The sequence below is a fragment of the Xiphophorus hellerii genome, chromosome 11, assembly GCF_003331165.1.
Source record: "Xiphophorus hellerii strain 12219 chromosome 11, Xiphophorus_hellerii-4.1, whole genome shotgun sequence".
NCBI classification, from domain to species: domain Eukaryota; kingdom Metazoa; phylum Chordata; class Actinopteri; order Cyprinodontiformes; family Poeciliidae; genus Xiphophorus; species Xiphophorus hellerii.
In genome coordinates this window covers 18,280,468-18,301,145 of record NC_045682.1, presented here as the reverse complement: position 1 = coordinate 18,301,145, position 20,678 = coordinate 18,280,468, and the positions used below count along the sequence as shown (strand labels likewise).

The following is a 20,678-nucleotide window of genomic DNA, read 5'->3' as shown; positions in this document are numbered from 1 at the left end:
AACGCATTGGGGAAAAAGCATGTGACATTTTACAGAGAGAGGTAATTATAATTACTACATGAAATAATTGACAAAAGCTCTTCATAACATTGGCCTAACACCAATTGGATGCTAAATGCTTTCACTAGTGAAATTAAGCTGAACTCGCACAACTTGTCAACATGCTGTGCTGTGAATAGTTATGTGCTTATTAAACCAAACCATAATTTTTCTATCCATGTGGTTCCTGGTCAGCAGATATCCTCTCTTTAGCGGAATAAACAACCGGCAGCATTAACCACATAGAGCCTTTCTGAAGTGCTCACATCAGCTTGACTTCCTTTTTTGTTTGTGTTCATCTCAATCAGGAATACATTGGTGTCTATGCTTTTACTCTGTGGTGCCTCCAAAACTATTTAAATGCCTTGAAAATAATCACACGGCCACAAATTTCAGTGTATTTTAAGGTATTATGACATGTAGCAGTTTAAAGATTATACAGGCTTTAAAAAAAAAATATTTCTTTTCCAACAAAAGGGTGACTAGGATTGGTTAAGGGCCTGAATCTGTTGCCTTTGCGTTTGTTTTCATTCTACTTTACCATTGTGTTCCTCTCTGTGTTGGTCTTTCACACAACAAAACCATAAAAGACACTAAATTGTGTGGTTGTGATGTGACAAAATGTGAAAATATTCAAGGGGTGTAAATACTGCGATTGTACAATAGAATATTACCTTACAGTAAACTTAAGCTCATAGTAAACATTAGGCTTATATCTAAATTCAGCTTTTTCATGGGATGTTGAATACAATTTGGCTTTAGTCGCATAACCAAATATTTAAAGAACCATGCTGGAGTCTGTAAAAATGCTGGTGTTTTACTTTCTCTTTACAAAAACCTTTCAGAGTTCGGAGAAGAGGGGGGGAAAAAAATCAAGCCTCTGGAACATAGATAGGAACATCACAGATTCTCAGGACCTCAAGCTCTGTGCTGCAGCCAACCCTGGTGGAAGCTGGAGAATGGTGCAACAAGGTAATTTGATAGATGGAGGAGAGGCAGTGAGGATGGTGAGCGGTGGAGCTGGGCCACAGATGCTGCAGCAGAAGAACCTGGAGTGCACAAAAAATTCAAACACACACATGCTTCAGCCATTTAGGAAGGTAATTTGTGTTATGCTGAATGTGGCCTTAAGACATTAAATTAAGATATTAAATAGATTTTTGCATTGTTTCTATTATCAACAGTTTCATAATATAGGAATCAAGAGCTTTCTAGTTGTCAAAATTCTCCACAATATTTGTTAGATGTCATTTTTCAGTTTTATCTGCAGCAGCCGTGTTAAAACTATTGATCTTGGATGACACATATATCATGTGAGAACTCATGAACACAAGGCCCCCTCTTGTAAAGTAACAGAGATCCTGTTTAGAATTCCTTGTGCGGATATTTACACTACCACGCCTACATTGGTCGATCCAGTAATCCTGAGTGGGGGGCTAAGGGAGGAAGAGGGGGAGTGGTGGCTGTTTCAGTCAGTCAAGTTGTCGCGAAACCAAACAAAAAAACACAACATTGAGGTGTTCAGAATAAGCTACCTCAAACCAGCGCTACCTACAAAACTTTTATTTTTGAAAGTATGCAGCGGAAGTACTGTGTTTCCGTGTTGAAAGTCGTATCCTGCGGTCTCCATTTTGGAAAAAAAAGTAAGAAGGGGGGAAAAAAAAACCCCTCCTCCCGTAATTTACGGTAGGGGCGTGAAGAGGGTTGCGCTTTAAGCGACCGAGTGAAGTTTCTGAACAAAAATATTTGGGTTTTTTTTTGTATGTTTTAAGCCGGTGTGGATTCACGTTTTTTGTGTCGATAAAATGGGAAATTGCCACACCGTTGGACCGAACGAGGCCCTCGTCGTTTCAGGTAACGTAAACGTTTCTGTGACGCCGTGTTTTTCATGCCTGGAACGTCACTCTTTCGTTAAAGCGCACATTGCGAGAAACTATGAAATAACATCGAAGCTTAACAGTTAAATTATTTATATATTTTTTAATAAGAAACAAATGCGTTTCTGTTGGGAAAAAAAAAATCCCGAGTATTATAAATTATATGACAACAAATGAATGTCTTCGGTTTATTTTAAGTCGACAGATTCTCCTCCGTTCCCTCTGAAGGAGAAATGGCAGGTTTAATTTTCTCATGATTTGAATGTAATTTTGTGACTGGAATGATCATATCCGCCATATTTTCGCGTACGTACAGTATGTTCCCATAGCAATATTCCCGCCTGGTTTTTATGCAGTGTGGTCTGTTCAAGATGTTTAAAAAGTAGCTCATTTTACCACCAAGTTTATCTATATTACATCCCTACAGTATATGGCTCATAGATTTAATAATGTTTGGTTGCAGCCATTCTCCTTTATATGTATTATTAACTTTTAGAATGAGTTACTTTGCTAAAATTAAGCAGCTATTTTATTAATACGCTATGTATACATACAAGTAGACTTAAGAGCAATAAATGTTGAGCATAATTGTATGTTTTCCCATGAACACTGGTGAAAGAATATGGTGGCGCTCTCCTGAAGAAACAGAGGTAATTAAATTAGAAGGGCGGATACATACACTGTACTGACTCTGGTCTGCAGAGATCATGTTTCTTAAACCCCTGACATTGTGCTCAATATACTGTATATGTCTCTCTTTATAGAGAAATATATGTGTATCATGTTCACAAATGCTCATGACAAAATTGGAGTCAAACACAAAACTTGTTCTGAACAAAATGTCACAAATGTGTGCACCAATTAGACCAATATCCGCTTTTCTAATTGATCTCAACTACCAATTCTGAGTTTGATTGATGACTTTTCCCCCCCATAAGGACTATAATACAGTATTTAAGAGGAAAAAAACATAGCATTGCATTTTTGTCTAATTTGCTATCCTTATAAACGTGCATTAAAGTGCATAGTGGTGATTGACCCTTTTTATAGTCTTGAAATAGAGAGAGCTTTTAGTTTTGATGCATTCAGTAAATTGGAAAATAAATGCTTTCTGTATTGTGGTAAAATTGGCCAATAGTTTGGTGTAATTTAAAGTCTGCCTTGCGCTTGTCTTAGATTCATGTATGTGGGAAAGAAAATTCTTCATAGCAAAATTTTACCGTTAAGGTATAAACACCAACGGGTATCAGGGAGTTTGTGATCTTTAAAACTAATATTTTAATACCTCTGTGTTTCTTCACACTTGTGGCAGAGCCACGATTTGTTGAAATCTTTGGGTTTGTTGTACAGATTTCCTTCCTCTTTAACTGAATCTGTAACGGCTTCTTCCTCACTCACTCACTTCAGCTTCATTGTGAAAACAAAACATTTATGAGCGGCATGAAACATTGGAGCAAATGTTAAGAGCAGAGCTGAGTAACAGCATAAGCTCCACATTTGAAACCAGAACTAGTTGATTTAGAAGCTAAAAAAATGTTCTACCTTCTTGAAAGGAGCGGATGTATGGTTTAATATCAGATATGTGTGGTGCAGTGACGTGAGGTGATGTTTATAGCTGGTGAGGCACCGACTTAATCATAATCAGATTTACAAATATAGACCTCCTGCAGGTTATTGTTTACATAAGAAAATTTCGCGCATCCGGACATTGCTGGAGGGCAAAAAGACTATTCTTTTACATGCATCTATAGCCGCGCTGCCGCCGTACAATAATTCCGTTAACTCAATCAAACTTGGACATGTAGATATTATTAATTTCTTGCTGTGCTCCACAGCAAAGGGAAAAACCGTTAAAGTACAACTCAAAACCACGTCTTTCTCGCTCTCTGTATCAGCGCAGCTAGGCGAAGACTCGTTCCCATAGCAACTGACAACAACGCCACAAAAAAAAAAACACTCAAATATTTCCCACACAAAAAGCAAAACATTCAGTCTGTTGCAGTAGTGTGGTTTTAGGCTTAATGTTTATTTTGCGATTATTAAGTGATTGCTGTGGTACGAGGAGAAAACTATAAATATATCGCTGCACTTGACTTTACTGTATTTCTAGCTCGCTGTTACTGTCTCTCACTCTGCAGTTGTGGAGTCACAATGTCAGGGATCATGAGCGCCCCCTGCCATGAGGCAAGAGAACTGCCTGCCTCACCTCGAATCTGTTCTCTGCCATTTCTGATCGCTCCTCAGCACACAAAACACGTTGCACACACAGTCGGTGACAAAAAACACTACATTATATAAATAAGCTAAATTATGGAAAATCAGTTCATACATTAAATGTTTTTTAGCCATTTTATTGGCGGCGTACAGACAGGGGGAGCATGCTTCTATAGAATGGCAGCCAGCGAGAGGTTGATCAATCCCAGGTGAGGCTCAGCTCGCTGCTGCCTCACCAGCTGCGCTTCTGAGCATTTGAATGCCTCCCCTGACCGCACGTCACTGGTGTGGTGTCAATCACACTATGAATTCCATGTTATTAACCAGGAACCCTCCCTTTCCCTGTCTGTGGAACGAGTGCATTTAGGAATTTCAGCTATGCTGCTGTCTAAATCGGTCTGTAGCCGGTGTGTTTCTATAGGTTACCTGACCAGTTAGCATTACACTTAAAATTTAAGGTCAAAGAGAGAGTCCTTGCATGTTTATGACTACAGCCAGTTTTGATTTCTGAATTGCCTTTAAAGTTCAGATTTTTGAAAATGACCCTTTGTCCAACAGTGACACTTCCGCTTGAGACATGAAATGTCACGAGAACTGTTACTAAGAGTCTTTCGTCATTGTGCGACAGCTGATGATGTGTTGGTCAGTAGGCCCTGCAATTATCAGTTGTTAGGTTGTGTTTTTTTGAGACAGTAAATATAGATCTCCCTTTCCTTTGCCTGTCAGTTAAGATGTGACAGCTGGGAATGTCGCACTAAAGAGTCCAGATTAAATCAGTCTAAAAGGCCGTGACCTGTTTTGCTACTGGCACGTTTCCCAACTTGAAAGATCCCACAATTATTGTCAATGTTGTCTTGATTTAGCATCGTTGTGGGTCATGAACTTGTAGTTCCTGTTAACAACGTTATAAAAAAAATCCTCCAGTGGAGTTGGCAAATACATAATTTGGATGATCTACACTGCATTTTAATTTATTTATGAAGGTTTGGTTATTACATGAAGCTCAGGCAATCGTGGGAATGTTTGTCATCAAACCACAAGGTGCAAGACTTTTGCAGGCTGTTTTACCTCAGCTAGTGCAGCCTCAAATCATCAGGCGAGATAAAACGACTTTGTGAAAAACAAAGGCAACATGGTTACCTTTTGTGAACTTGTGGGGACTGTGGGCGAAACAAGGAATGATGCGCGAGACACTCTTCTGCACGCAGACTTCCTCTTTGAGTAGCTAACTGATTCCAGTGAAAGGGGAAAAAAAACCTACGGCATTGACTGATTTTTTCTTTTTTCTTTAAAAAATGTTCTTCTGGATTTCAATTTTGATCGTTTTGAAGTAGCCGTCTAAAAAAATTAGAACATACCAGCTGTGTTTCATATTCGGATATTTTTTTTATGATAACATGTGACCCTTCTTCACTGTGTGTGAAGGTGGCTGCTGTGGTTCGGATCAGAAGACGTATGTCGTGGGGGGCTGGGCTTGGGCCTGGTGGCTCATCTCTGACATCCAGAGGTAAGAACCTGTCTGCTGTGGCCGTAACAGAGTCACATTTCCTAATTGTGTTGTCAGAGCAGGATGCCTGCTGGTGGACATAAACTGTCCACGTCAGAGACCTGTTTTGTGACGAGGAGTAACTGCTTTAACTGGCTATTTATTTCTGGTGTCAAGTAAAAAGAAGTATCCATACTACTTTCAGTCATTTTATTATAAAACTTAGTTTATATCAATGTCTGGGAGAAGTGGTTTTATTAAAATGACCATCATTTGTCTTGTAAAATCAGATTTATCATCAAATCTAAAAAATAAGGTTTAAGATCAAATGGATTTTGATTTAGTATTGGTTTATGATAATGTGCTACAAATTTTGCTAAATTATATTTTCTCTTTATTAACATAAATATTTGATTATATGATTACACAATTGTTTTCTAATAATCAGATTTCTTCTCTCCCATACATGTGTTCTTTACACCTTTCCATTCTCAGTGACCGCTCTTATTTGAATTCTCCTAAATTTACATAAAATCAGAGTAAAGGCGAGTCTGTTTATGCAGCACATTGGGAGGATGAATCTACTGCTGCCGTTGTGGGTCATGAACTTGTAGTTCGTTATTAAAAAATCCTCCAGTGGAGTTGGCAAATACATAATTTGGATGAACTACTCTGCATTTTTATTTATTTATGAAGGTTTGGTTATTACATGAAGTAAATTGTTGGTTTGATTAAACAGACCTTTTTCTGCACTGTGTTTGCCATGTTTTTGTTTTATAGAAAAACCAGCTGACTTAATTGCTAAACTATAACAGATGTTAGTAACATTTGCTGACTTTAGAGGAATCTGATATTTAACCGGTTTGTCAATTTGTACTTTAATCATTTTCTACTTGAGTTTTTCCATTGAAAAAGAAACCCGCCTGCCTTGAGATATTTCAAAACATTTTCTAATCTCTTTAAAGATTGCCATGAAATGTAGCCATAGTTTGATTGACTATTATTTTCCAACATAATGTCACTCAGAGTGGTTTTATTTTTTTTTATTTTTTTATCAGGGGTCATAACAACATAAGCTCTTATCAGAATTATAATTCTTGTTCCCTAAAATTAATCTAAAATGCTAAATTAGCAAAGCAGGGAATAGACATAAAATCCAGAGTTTTTCACATGTGTAAAAAGAGCAGCTCAGCATCTTATTCCTTTAGTGCAGCTCCACTGGAAAGACAAACTAATCTTAGTTAGTTTACTTTTACATAAAAAAAATACAAAAAAACTTTTATTTCCTATTGAGAAATAATCTAAAAATGAAAGTGACTCTATCTTCCATGTTTCTGGAGTTTCCAGTTGTAACTGGTTTTATAATTTTGCCTCCCTCCTTGTTTGTGCTTATCTAACATGCTTTGCTTTGTCTTTGATCAGCCTGTCTCAGCATTAAAACCTGAAGTCACTCGTTTCACATTAAGTGCTGCTTCTTGTCTGTGGTTGCTAGGAAACTTGAGGATAGACCAAACCTAAACGATGACGCAACATTCAGATTTAAGCCGTCCCAGAGATTCTTCAGTGTCTACAGCTTCTATTTTATTTTAATGTGCATCCCATACTATGTGCTGAAAGTTCTGTTTGTAACAAGTAACATAGACGGCATTCTAAAGCAGTGGGAGCCTGACTTCCTGTTCAGATGCAGCAATTATCTTAATGCTCAAGGATTTGACTCATTGATCCAGCTGTTCTGGAAAGCACTGTAGGTGGAGCTGCAAACAGGCTCTTATGTCCAGCTCTGACACTTTAAACAAAAATACAATCAAAACAGGATCAGCTAGAAATATTAAATTGGATTTTTAATTTATGATGCTCTCTTTAACTTAACTATCAGAATTAAATATGGTAAGAAAAAGGCAAAGTTGTGCAGTGTGTTTGTCCCCGTCTCCCTTTCCTCTTCTACTTGTCGATGGTTATTGACGTTCCTAACAACTGTTGTCCAACTTACTGTTTTGCCTATGCTATTCCCGCTGCCTGCCTGCCTGCCTGCCTGCCTGTCTGCATAGAATGTCTCTGGAGGTTATGACCATCCTCTGTCGCTGTGAGAATATCGAAACCTCGGAGGGTGTTCCCCTGGCTGTGACAGGGGTGGCTCAGGTAACGCACTTGAACAGGTCCAAAAAGGCCAAAGACAGGCAAAGGAGAATGGTGCCACTAACAAACTAACCAATAAAATCTCTGTTTGGCCACAAATGGGGGATCTGAGGAGTTCAGTGCCAAAGAAAGTTGTGCTGCATTTCCTCATGCGTAATCCTGAATTACATCAGAATTCGAAGGAGTCTGAATTCTGGATTAAGTGTCTTGTTGCTCTGCTGCTGGTGATCTGGAGTCCTTGGGTGAATGGTTTCACTTTTGTTCTTTTTTGTTGTGTGTTATCTGTCCCTTCCGTTCATTTCCTCTCCCTGCGTACATGTCAATTTTTATTTGGTATTTTTCCACATTCTTCACAGGATAACGCTTGAGATTATGACCCTGCAGCCCAAGTGTGAGGATGTAGAGACAGCGGAGGGTGTAGCTATAACTGTCACTGGGGTGGCTCAGGTAAATCATCACACTTTTCTGGGAATGCCAGATCAGACTCCACTAACCCCTCTACCCATACCTTCCTTTCTTTGGCAGAAACCAGAAATCAAAGCAGACAAGGAGTTTTATGTACAGATTTCAAGATTCACTCAGACTTTGGGCTAAATTGTTTGCATGATTTTGTATCATCCTAAAACAGAACGCATCGAGCTGAAATCCCCTGATTAGCTGCAGACAGTGTTGTGTGTTTTGCTCGTTTCAGGGCTGTAATGTTTTATTCAAAGGTAAATGATCCGTAGTGAAAGTATTCAAAGCTTTAAAGCTTACAGAGGCAGCAGAATTTTGTTTCTTTTCCTTTTTTCTCAATGTTTTTTTCTGCCATCTGGTAGTGATACACTTTGCATCAATAAGCTGCTGCAAGAAAACTGAGACACATTGTTGGTAAGTTTCTTTCACCCCAACTTGCATCCAAAGGAAAAGCATTTTTCTGACTACAGTGTGTGGCCATGAGCCAGTTTTCCATTACATGGTATGGTATCAACTATTTTACCTTGAAATAGAGTGGACACTTTATGTATTGAAACCAAAGTAGCATAAAGCAAAACTAATGCGGTAATTACTTTACAGTTTTTTCCTCCATTTTATCATCTTTATGCTGTTATTCCATTTTTATCTTTCCATTTAACGGCTTTTAAATGCACAATTCATCTGCCGGTTGAATTATTCCTCTTTAGCAATGTGGTGGCGTTGCCCATGTTATTGTGAGCTGGCTGTTGGGCATCAGTATAAAATGCGTCAAGACAAAGCTGGTGAAATAAGTCGTCAGTAGTCCAGTGTCCAGATCTAGAACTTCAAACAACTCTTACCTACCTGAATTTAAATTATGTTCAGTGTTTTTTAGATGCAACTGTTTTAGATGCAAGGGTTTTAGAAACTCCAACTGCATTTTGACAAATCCTTTTTTTTTATTTTTAAGATTTTTTTGGCTCTAGTAGTCTTTATAAAGTGCTAAGACAAGAAAGTAGGTAAAGAGAAAGAGGGAAAACATGCAGCAAAGGTCACCGGGCCAGGATTTGAACCTGCGACGGCCACGTTGAGGACTAAGGGGGTTATGTGGGTTCTGCTTAACACCTGCGCCACCACAGCACCCTCAAAGCATTTTGCTAAATCTGTGACGGGCCCGTTTTGTTTGCCTTTAATCTATATGTAATCTGCTGAAAACCAACTGTGAGGTTTTAAAAGCTTTTATTTTCCTTCCATTTTTTATTATTGTAGCCAGCAAAACCTACCAGGAATCCAGTTATAATGTCCAGGTGTGCCCCGATCACAATCCTTTTACAGTACAGAAATTCAGTCCGACACCTCATTAAGTGCATTTAATAATTCGGTAGGCTTAAAGATAACACTTCATTTTATCACCCTTAAGTGGTCTATGTTAGTACTATGATTATGTTCTTAATTTACTCACCTGTGACGCCATGGGTGCTGCAATCTCTGTTTTTCTTGGTAGCAACAGGTATTATTTGTTTCTGCAGGATTATCTTCTGTTTCTAGATAATTAGATGTATACAGCTGCTATTGAGCAAAGGCAGTTAGCTGAAGTGCTGAGCTAATGCTGCTAGCATTTTTACTCTTGAACAATGTTTGATAATTTAGCTCGTAAAATTTTCATTCAATTCCAGTTAATGGAGAAAGTTTACAAAAACATTTTTCTCATTCCTTATAAATGCAGCACTTTGCTTTGCACATCATAAAATTAAATTATGTTTTTGCTGCTTTTTGCTGTGCGTTCCTTTCTACACCAACATCAGTGTGGGTGTAACATGTAGAGAATGTCACATGATGCCTGCTGAAGCTGCAGCAGCAGGGATAGTTTCTATTGCACTATGAAAATCATTGTAGAGGGTGAAAATAAAAAAAATTACATCAGTTAAAGTTTGCAGTCAGTGTGCAAAAATTAACTTCATATATTTGTGGAAGTGCAACTGAGGAGTGTCAGCTGTTCGTCCTTTAAAAATGTCTTGATTGAAACCTCATCTATACAACCAAAATACTTTTTTTCTCTTGTCTTTTTTAATTTATAAAGTCATACATTAATAAGTGTTATTCAAATCCTCCTCTGTTGCTTTTTCACGAAGCGATTCAGTTCGGTATCTACTTCCTACTCCTTCGCAATTCTTATTTTTAAAATGCACATCCAAAGTGGAGGTTTGTGAAATGTTATCACATTCAGGGAAGTGTGTGTTTTCTCAACAAAACAAAAAAGCCTTGAGCACACTAAGAGAATAAACAGCTTATCCTGCCAACAACAAGAGGATACGTGAGAAGCAAAGCAGGAAATCGTTGTCATGTTGATCTATGAACACAGTCGAACCATACCATGTGGTGGAAAATCACTGTCAGTCTAAAACACGAACCAGTCAGAGGACTTACTTACCAGCTCAGAAAGCAATAAAGACTCTAAACTATATCGGATTGTAATTCAGTTTGTGTTGAGTCTTCATATTGGATTCTCAAGTCATTCACACTTTGTTTGAAACAGCGCCAGCCCAGACTTGTTCAGTGCCAAAGTATGTTTGTTGTTCTTGTAAACAAAGACAAAATCCACTATCTTTTTAAGGTCATGCTGTGACAGATTCAGAAATGTTGTGGGCACACCCTTATTTTTGTGTGTTGTAAAAAAATGTCTAATCCATCAAGATCTCAGTGGCGACAGACGTACTGTTTGACTATCTAAAGGTAAACCTCATCTTTAGTGTTTGAGCTTATGAGGAACCAGTTTAACTACTTCTGTTTAGGATCAAATTTCCTTTTTCCAAGAGCCTGCGATCCATGTCGTGACATCACTAAAGACATGTTTTTGATTTGTTCTTAGAGCCTCTCTTTAGTCTATAATGGTCAAAATAAACCACATGGCCAAACAGGAAGAAAACCATCACCGCATCGTTTAAAACAGGACATATTATGTTAATGTGTAACTGAATTCGCACTAAAATATTCTTTATAGCCACTCTGTTGCTCTAGGTTTCTGATTTTAGAAACAGATTAAAAATCTACTTTGTTCAAGAAGCAAACCTGTCAGCTTCCCAAGGGATTCTAGTGGATTTTCTCTTTAAAATTGTGAAACACTGTTGGCAGCATTTTTTCTCCAAATGATATCCATCTCTTTGTTTCATTTTCTTTTTTCCCGTCTGCATGACAGAGTGGGATTATTAGTTCTCCGTTTTAGCCACGGCGATGACACTGTTCCCTTCTCCGTTTCCCTAGTTGTAACTGACAATGCGCCCACTGTCTGCTGCTGAACAACTCCTCTCACTCTCACAGTTTAACCCAGCAGCTCATCCTGGGCACCATTTGATTGGCCCAGCCTAATCCAGAGCCATTGTGGCCTTTTCCATGGTAACAAGTCATATGTTTCTCCACAGTTAAATATGTCTGGACTTGAGGAGTGGCTCTCAGCTGAAGCTTTTCAAATAAAACCAGAGAAGAACATAATGTTCATGTTGAGATTGGACTTTTTATTTTATTACAGATGTGTTTTTTTTAATTCAAATATTCACCTGATTGGACATTTTCACCTATAACCTAAATCAGTTTTGAAGTTCATTTTAAGTTTGGGAATAAGTACCTAATATGTCAGTTTTTAATAAGACATAAGTTGGAGGAACAAAAAGATGTTGTCGCACAACATATAGGAGGGTTTCTATCACCATCATCATTCACAAGTCCTTGTGTAAGCCTGAGTTGTGGCACAGCTCCCCCTGCTGTCTGTTTGCGCCGGCATGTATGTGTTGATGTGGTTGGCTTGCGGCCTCCTCTGTTTGCAGACAGTTTCCTTGGAATGACGACCATCTTTCCTGACTTTATGTTTCCCTCGTTTCTGGAGCGGAGTGCATGTTGTAAAGCAAAACCATGTGCAGACCTCTCGCCTAAGGACCCAGCTCACTGTCTTTTATATTGTTTCAGCTCCTTTGGACTACATTATCAGGCAAAATTGTCTTAGTGCTTTTTGATGACATTTAAATGCCTTTTGTAGATCTCGGGTTGCAAAATGCAGTTTTTTATTAGTTGTCTTTTAAATGATTTACATTGTTTGCAGCTTTGTGACCAGAGTGCAGTTATTACTCAAAGGTAAAACTAAATATGCCCTATTTAAATGACATTTTAAAGTAAATCTCTTCTTGTCTTTATTGATTAGATAAGTAGATTTGAAGTCAAATGTAGCTTTATATATGGTATTTTTGTTATAAAGTGCTCGTAATTTAAAAATGAGTTGGATTATGATTGAGAAAGTTACACGTCTGGCCATGTAGTTTGGTTTTATATATACCAAAAATGCATTAACTTTGGGGATTCATGTGAAAATAGTTTTTAACAAACCCATTACGATGTGGAGGAATGATCTTTTGCAGCCCGCCGTCAGTTGTAAAAAGTTTTAAATGTCTTTCAAAAACTCCCCATTTATGCATTCCTGTCACTGAACTGAATAGTGTCACCAGTTTTATCACTTTTTCTGTGATGATTCACTGCGTTCAGTCACCTGTTTTTAATACCCCAGTGATGATGTGAAAGTGAATATGGAAGGACGGCGTGTGTTTGCCCGCAGATAGCAGAAAAGCTAACACGTTTTCATGCATGCCGCTCGCTCCTGGGTTTGTGAATGTGTGTTCAGCTGACAATCTGTGTCCATGCTGGCACTAGGTGAAGGTGATGACGGAAAACGAACTGCTGGGTTTCGCCTGTGAACAGTTCCTGGGAAAGTCCGTGATAGAGATCAAGAGCGTCATCCTGCAGACCCTGGAGGGTCACTTGCGTGCCATCCTTGGTGGGTACTTCCTGAAGTTGAGATGGCTGTTTTCTGTTTTGTTGCTGACAATGTCCGAACTGTTTAATGTTTAGTCCTGTTAAAAACACAAACTACATGGTAGTTTATCTGGATTTTACGTGGTTAGGTAGCACAAAATCATGTTTGTCTCTGAAATGGATGGAAAATGATTTATGGTTTTCAAAATATATATATATTTTTAATAAATACATGTTAAAAACGTGTAGTGTACCTCAGGGCTGAAGATGGATACGTCATTAATAATAGTAATAATAAGATAAATTGTCTGATACAATGTTCAATCAATTCTTCGAAGGCCAACACAGAACTGCACGGCATTCTGGGGAATGTAGGCAGAGGAAAGACTGCAGGACTTTTTGGGGAGTGTGTTAATCGGTTTATCGCATTAAAAGACAAAAGGATCTGATGGATTACTGTCACAAAATCTCCATTAGGTTTTGATCTGGACTGTGACCGCTAATTTAAGGTCACAAAATTCAATAAATTAAAAATGAAAAAATTACTTTGATTTTTTTTGTTTGTTGAATTATTAGTATTTTTATGTTTGTTTTAGGGTTTATGCATAAACTCTACACTCTTCTATGCAAAAACATAGAAAGATTTGCTATAGTCACTGACATTTCCTTTGTGTATAAACTCAATAGAATCAGTGGCTCTGCAGTTCAGTAAGAAAAACAATCTTTGGTCATATTTTTTGCTAATGGAATAGTTTGGAGTTTTGAAGTTTGGTTCTGTGCAGTAGTTATTGGCTGTAAATAGCTTACCTGTAGTAGACAGAGGTTTACCAAAGGAGATAAATGGAGGCTTCTCTGATTGAGGCCCTCAACGGGGGATTCCAGCCAGTTATCACATTTAAGTTAGAGTGAAGGAGCAATATTTTAAAATTCCTCAGTCTTTTAGATCATCACTCAGTTTGTTCCTAGCTTGAAATAATCTGCTTTCTATTGCAGATGGTTAAATGTCCTAGTAAAAGGGTGAATAGTAAGTAAGTACATTTTATTTAAATAGGACCTTTCTCAGACAGCAGTCACAAAGCGTTTCACAGTAAAAATAGTAAAAAGAAACAACTGTAGAGGCAATAAGATACAAAGAAATACATTAAATCTAGGATCATTTATGCTGCAAGAACATGTTTTCTGATTTAGTTACTAGTGCAAATATAGTACAATTGAAGTAATTAAAACTAACTTACAAGTCGGAGCTTGTTTTAAGGCATTTAATTAAGGACATTAACGATCTCTTTAATCTTCAGGTACCCTCACAGTTGAACAGATTTACCAGGACAGAGACAAGTTTGCGTCTCTGGTGAGGGAGGTGGCTGCTCCTGATGTTGGCCGAATGGGCATCGAGATCCTCAGCTTCACCATCAAGGTGTGTAACAAGTTTATTGTTTGGTTTTGTTGGGCTTTAATTCTACTTGCCATACCCATAGGATATTTTCACCACTTACCGTTTTGTACCTCTCTGTTTATTTTCCCTGCTGACAGGATGTTTACGATAAAGTGGAGTACCTGAGCTCCCTGGGGAAAACGCAGACAGCTGCAGTACAGAGGGACGCAGACATCGGTGTGGCAGAGGCAGAGAGAGATGCAGGCATCAGGGTAAGATGAGCTTCAAGAAGAAGACGCATTTCCCATCCGCTGATCATCTTAATTTAACCGTTTTTAAAATAATTCTTTTGTTTTTAGGAAGCTGAGTGTAAGAAGGAAATGATGGACGTCAAGTTCGTCGCAGACACAAAGATGGCCGACTCCAAACGAGAGCTGGAGATGCAGAAAGCCTCCTTCAACCAGGAAGTGAACACAAAGGTATCCAGTTCGACACATTCTGTCAAATTCAAAAATGGACAACTGAAATTCTAGATGCAGTTCCAAAAAACAAAGAATGTTCCTTGCAGAAAGCCGAGGCTCAGCTGGCGTATGAGCTGCAGGCGGCCAAGGAGCAGCAGAAGATCCGTCTGGAGGAGATTGAGATCGAGGTGGTGCAGAGGAAGAAGCAGATCACTATCGAGGAGAAGGAGATCGATCGAACTGAAAAGGAGCTCATTGCAACCGTGAGGAGACCTGCAGAGGCCTGAAGCCTACAAGATGCAACAGCTGGCCGAGGGACAGAAGTACGTTTCATTTAGTTTTATGCAGTCCGGAAATTAATGGAATCATTTTTTATCATATAAAATGTAAATTTTATATGATGTTTAACAATCTGTGCTTGATCTAGGCTCATCTACACTGCAAAAACACAAAATCTTACCAAGTTTTTTTGGTCTAGTTTCTAGTGTTAATATCTTTGTACACTTAAACTAACTGGAGGCTCCCTCTACACACTAGAATAAGCATTTGTACTAACACTGTTATATTTGGTTGTATGTACAGAAGGCAGAAGGCTGCCAACGTTACCAGTCACTCGTGACCCATTTCTGCTTCTGGTGTCTCATCCCAGGATAAAGAAGGTGCTGACGGCGCAGGCAGAAGCTGAGAAGATCCGCTGCATTGGTGAGGCTGAAGCAGCTTCTATTGAAGCTGTGGGCAAAGCAGAGGCTGAGAAGATGAGGCTGAAGGCTGACGCCTACCAGCAGTACGGAGAAGCTGCCAAGACGGCGCTGGTGCTGGACGCTCTACCTAAGGTCTGCGCTACACGATTTTTCACGTCTGGTTTCAGTCCGTCTTAACCCTCGCCACATTTCTGTACTACTCATGTATCTTTTGGTCACTGCAGTAAGTCGACTTGTAAATTATATTTATCTCAATCTGTTGTTTAGTATGTTTTGTTCACATAGCATAGCCATTTCTGCTAATGTGGCATTAAATCCGAACTCCAATCAGTTCCATGTTGCACGAACAGATTGCCATGTAAACCAGCACTTAATGTGTGGCTGAAGCAATTAATCATAATCAATTAAATTTTGGAGAAATTATCAACTAATTTGCTAATCGATTAATCGTTAACTGGAACATACATACAGTTTAAGATTAAAAAGGCCTTTTGTCTGTGATTAAGCTCTATTCCAAACTAATGCCAGCTCTCAAGTAGTTTTAGCCTCACCTTGTTCAAATTCTGCAGCAAAAAAATCCCATTAAGCATCTTTTGATGTCCAATAATTAATCAGTTAATCCAAAAAAATAATCTCCAGAATAATCAGTAACTAAAATAATCATTATATGAGACCCTGAATGGATGCATTTCTTGTTAAATTGGAGTGGAACATGTTGCTGATTCTGTTCCATTCAAACATATCCTTCTGATTCAGTCACCATCCAGTGGATGCCGGTCCAGTGCTTGAGGCTTAAATGTTTTCCTTGTGTTTTGCAGATTGCCAGTAAGGTGGCTGCTCCTCTGGCCAAGACCAATGAGATCGTCATCCTGAGTGGCGAAGGCAGCCGCGTGACCGGAGAGGTGAATCGACTTCTAGCTGAACTCCCCGTCTCCGTCAACGCCCTGACTGGGATAGATCTGACCAAGGTGAGCGCTCCGGTCTTCCTCTGTTCCCCATCAGAGCTCACGCTTCGCCAGGTCTGCCTTAACTCAACGTTTGTCTTGATGATTAGTCATTTATTTACCTTTTTTTCTTATGGAAAATATGTTCCATTATGAGCTAAAGCCATACAGGTTTGTGACCCTATTTTCAAAATCAAGATATATATTTTTTTTTTTTGTAAAGCTTTGATCAGATTGATCTAATTTCTGTTTTCTTATTCAAAATCATCCTAAGCACCATTCAGAATATTTCTTTCTAGCCTATAAATCGTGAACTGGTAAATATTTACATTACAGTTTTGGAAAGTGCTTGATTTCTGTATAAAGTCCTAGAGAGCTCTTTATATTCAAACTGCACAGTTTTGTAATAAAGTCCAATCCTAATGTTTGATTAAAATACCAAATTTGGAGAATGTTATTTACATATGAAATCAGATATTTTCATACACCTAATAAAAAGACACATAAACATACATTTAGCTCAGTCTGAAGTTAAATCTGACTAAATTTCTCTTGTTTTAGGTCAGTGGAGAATTAGCAAAATTGTTTCTATTTGCTAAATGCCAGAAAACTTAGCGAGAACATTTTTTTAGAGATTCTTTGGTAACATTCTTTGTATATTGTGTTCAATCATTTAATCTGACCAGGAAAGTCATTTACCTTAACAGGATTTTTCTGAATTGCTTTAATTTAGTAAATATTTATTATTCCTAGTGACTCAATCACTTATTGATCTGTGTAACAGAAATAATAGTTTATATGTGAGGAATTTTTGTTAAATTTTGTTCCTCGGTCCAGTCAGGTGTATAGGGTGTGTGAGAGAGACATTTCAAAATCTTTGTTTATCTAGACTATAGAATACAATTCACATTAATAAGACATTATTAATAACTGTAATGAATAATATTGTATAATAGGGAACTGTTAATTCCCTGGTTTTTATCTCCAAAGTGCAGTGCTGGAAAAAGTTTGTAAACTTACCTTGACAATTCTTGCAAAGTCCTTGAATTTTACTGTGGGACATGATAGAAGAAAATCAGTTTCCATGCTCCATATTTATTGCATTAATCCTTCTGATCCCACAGATCCCTCTGCTCCAGAAGATGACCGGCCCACAATGCCAAGCGGCTGTGTGATGTATGAGACAATAAGGCCTCAAGGATGAAGAGGCTTCTCAGTCAGATAATCCCTCGTTGCAACTGCCTTCAACCAGAAACACTTGACACCAACCAAGAGGTTTTTTTTTTTTTTTTTTTTAAACTATTAAGTGAATTTTAGTTTTGTATAGGAAAAAGAAATATTCGCATCAAGCTGTACCTAAGCTTGGTTTTAGTTCGTCCTTATTCTCCTCAGCTAAGGTGCTGCTGTTTATTCACTTCTACGTGGTATCCAAAACAGAGCAGAGTGTGTTGTTTAAAGATCCAGAGATGTATTGTATATTCCAGTCCAGATTAGGGGCAGATTCCTGCTGGAGTAAAAGGCTTTCCAAGTCGGACGTTGTGACGCTGTTTCACCTCTGGAAGCTGTGCAGTGATGCAGCTGCTGCCTCTTCCTGTCTGTCGTAACGGATGAGCTCCTAGCTCTGACTGATCTCTTCCTCCTCCTCTGAGTGTAGCTGTAAGAATCAGCTGTATGACGATCCTCCTCATCATGTTGCCCGTCTGTTTCCAATGTCCAGTGCCTGTTCAAACCTTCATGCACTAATTTGGATTTATGCCTGTCGAACACGGATGGAGTTTATTCTCTTTCAAAAATGGCTACAGTAAATCTGGTGTTTGTTTGGGTTTTTTTTTCCACTTTTATCACACGTTTGAACACATTTGCACCTGCAAAGCGAGAAGAAAGCCATACATAGCCTTAAAGGAGACCCTGGATCTCAGCTGGGGCTGCTGAAACCTTTTCTATTACCTCAAGTAGCAAAACGTTAGGCTGCCATTTTATTTCTCCTCTCTGTTCGTCTTCCTTGTTCCCCCCGCTTCGAAGCGGCGTTTGCATCATGAGTAATCACATCGTGAACCCCGCGCTCATCCTCTTCCGTCCACGCTGACAAAGCAGAAATGAAATGTGACGAGTTGGAAAACAAGCATGTGATCAGTTTGGCAATATTTCACATGACATCTGTGCTTTGTTGCTCGACGGATCTGATGAATGACAGAGTTTGAGCAGCTGGACCCGTAACTATGAAGAATGATTTGTAGAGAACAAGTTTCGGTATGAAGAAACAAAATATGAATCTCCTCCGATCCAGTTCTTATTATTATGTCGGACCGTAGCGATTGTGATATAAATGTTCTGGTTTTAATACCGTAAAGATTATAGTCAGGTTGATGTTTTCTGAAGGGTTGACTGAAACTGAAAGGGAGGGTTGCTTGTAATTGTTACATAATGTCAGAAATCTAAAACTTTGTAATCATCTGTGTTGTCCAGCATACTGTGAATGTTTGGCCTGCCTTTTATTATTGTCGTTTATTTTTTTTTTTTAGTAAACAGCTGATAAACCACTTTGTGAGGAGCTTAACGACGACTTTCCGAGTCTGTGACCATAAACATTTTCTTACATTCTGCCTCTGACTTTTAATTTTTCCGTTTGTATTTTTTGTGAAGTTTTAAAACCCTTTCTTTTGTATTTGTTTTCTAAAATGCTCTTGAACAGATCCAGGAATTGCATTCGCGTGCTAGCTTGTCGCGTTATCCTCTATCGTTTGTGTCGGCCAGTGCGGTTACTTTTAGCCGTTCCCAGGAAGTGAGTCATTCCGACCAGATCGTTTTCCTTGTCAGTGAGAATCATTCAAAGACTCTGATGTCACTCGGCTGCTCATTAAATAATTGGCAGCTCTCCCCCTATCATTCTTAGGTCACATTATGTCTCACCGGTTTCAAACAGTCACACTTTTTATGTTAAAGGTTGTATAAAAAAAAAAAAATACGTAGATATATTATAATCTCACCTATATTTGTCATAATTCTGAACTTTTGTGCAGCAACGACGCACATTTTCACTAAACAGAACCTCTTTGTGATACTTGTTTAAATTTGGGAAATTAGATTTCCTTAGTGCCTTTGTTAAAGTAACGAGCTCTGTGCAGGTCATCGCCTCAGAGTAGTGACACGATCTTTGTTAAAAATGTGCTTTCGCCTAATCTTGTAGATAAAAATGAACTTGAATATGTAGCTGCATTGTTATTAAATAAGTCTATATACGTAAAAAGTTTTTATTTTGAAACTTTTGACCTCATCAGTTGTTTTGGCCATCATATTTGTGCCAAAGAATGCAAAATCTATTGACTAATCAGATGCAACTTCTTGTGACTAGCATTTGAGAAAGAAATAAATAAAAAAAAAACCACCAAAAACATTTTCAACCTATGCCTTAACTCTCATCTTTGTGTGAAACACGTCTGTTGCAATCTCTTCTCTCTGTTGATGTTTTCGTTCGGTTTTATTTCATGGCTTCTCGTGTACCGGTGACTGTAAGAAGCCACGCAGCATGGAGGATGAAGCATGTGTTCATGTTATTCTGTGTTGTGTCACTCTAATATAAAGTTATATCACCTTCAGTCCGTCTCTGTGTTCAATTTCTGTTATGTACGTAAATAAAATGAATTACATCATTTGTAAAATGGGCTGATTAAGCTAACATTGATCCTTCACAGGATTCTAACAGAGCCGTCATAGCCAGTTCAGGCCAGTAGAGGTCGCTGCAGGGACATTTTTAACACTTTTCCAGCCAACGGAAGGATGGAACCACTAGTCTGCTATTTGAAGAGTTTCTAAGCGCGTTTTTTTTCTATAAAGTTAACTCACCAAACGATTTATTTTGACAGTTCTTCTTACTTTAATGTGAGTGGAGCTCAGACGATCCCCGTCAGTAAATTTACTGGAGAAGAAGAAGAAGACTTGGATCACACTGAAATGGAATTTTAACGCAAACTTGGTATTTCTCAAAGTGGCATCAGCCAAAAATGTGGAGAAAAAAAATCATATATATATGTACTTTAATAACTTACTCACGTAATACTTAAAGAATCTTTTTAAGCAAGCATTTTGAGGGATTGACCAAAACCTTTGTTAGAACTGAAGTCATCTTGTTGCTGCATTTTGCCGTTTTATGATTGTCAATTCTTGTGATAATTGTAACACTAAGAAAGGAAATCAGGCACTTTTGTTTTGTCCGCTG

At 38.3% G+C, this 20,678-nt stretch overlaps 1 protein-coding gene across 1 annotated transcript; it reads left to right on the top strand.

Moving 5' to 3' along the window:
- The first annotated feature begins 1,649 nt into the window (after positions 1-1,649).
- Positions 1,650-20,058, top strand: LOC116728460 (flotillin-2a). Its single transcript, XM_032576588.1, is given in 12 exon segments — positions 1,650-1,893; positions 5,556-5,637; positions 7,665-7,755; positions 12,883-13,006; positions 14,280-14,398; positions 14,515-14,628; positions 14,716-14,835; positions 14,925-15,101; positions 15,103-15,140; positions 15,467-15,650; positions 16,337-16,486; positions 17,587-20,058. Coding segments are annotated over 12 exon segments (1,299 nt in total). The 5' UTR covers positions 1,650-1,844; the 3' UTR covers positions 17,638-20,058.
- The last annotated feature ends 620 nt before the right edge of the window (positions 20,059-20,678 follow it).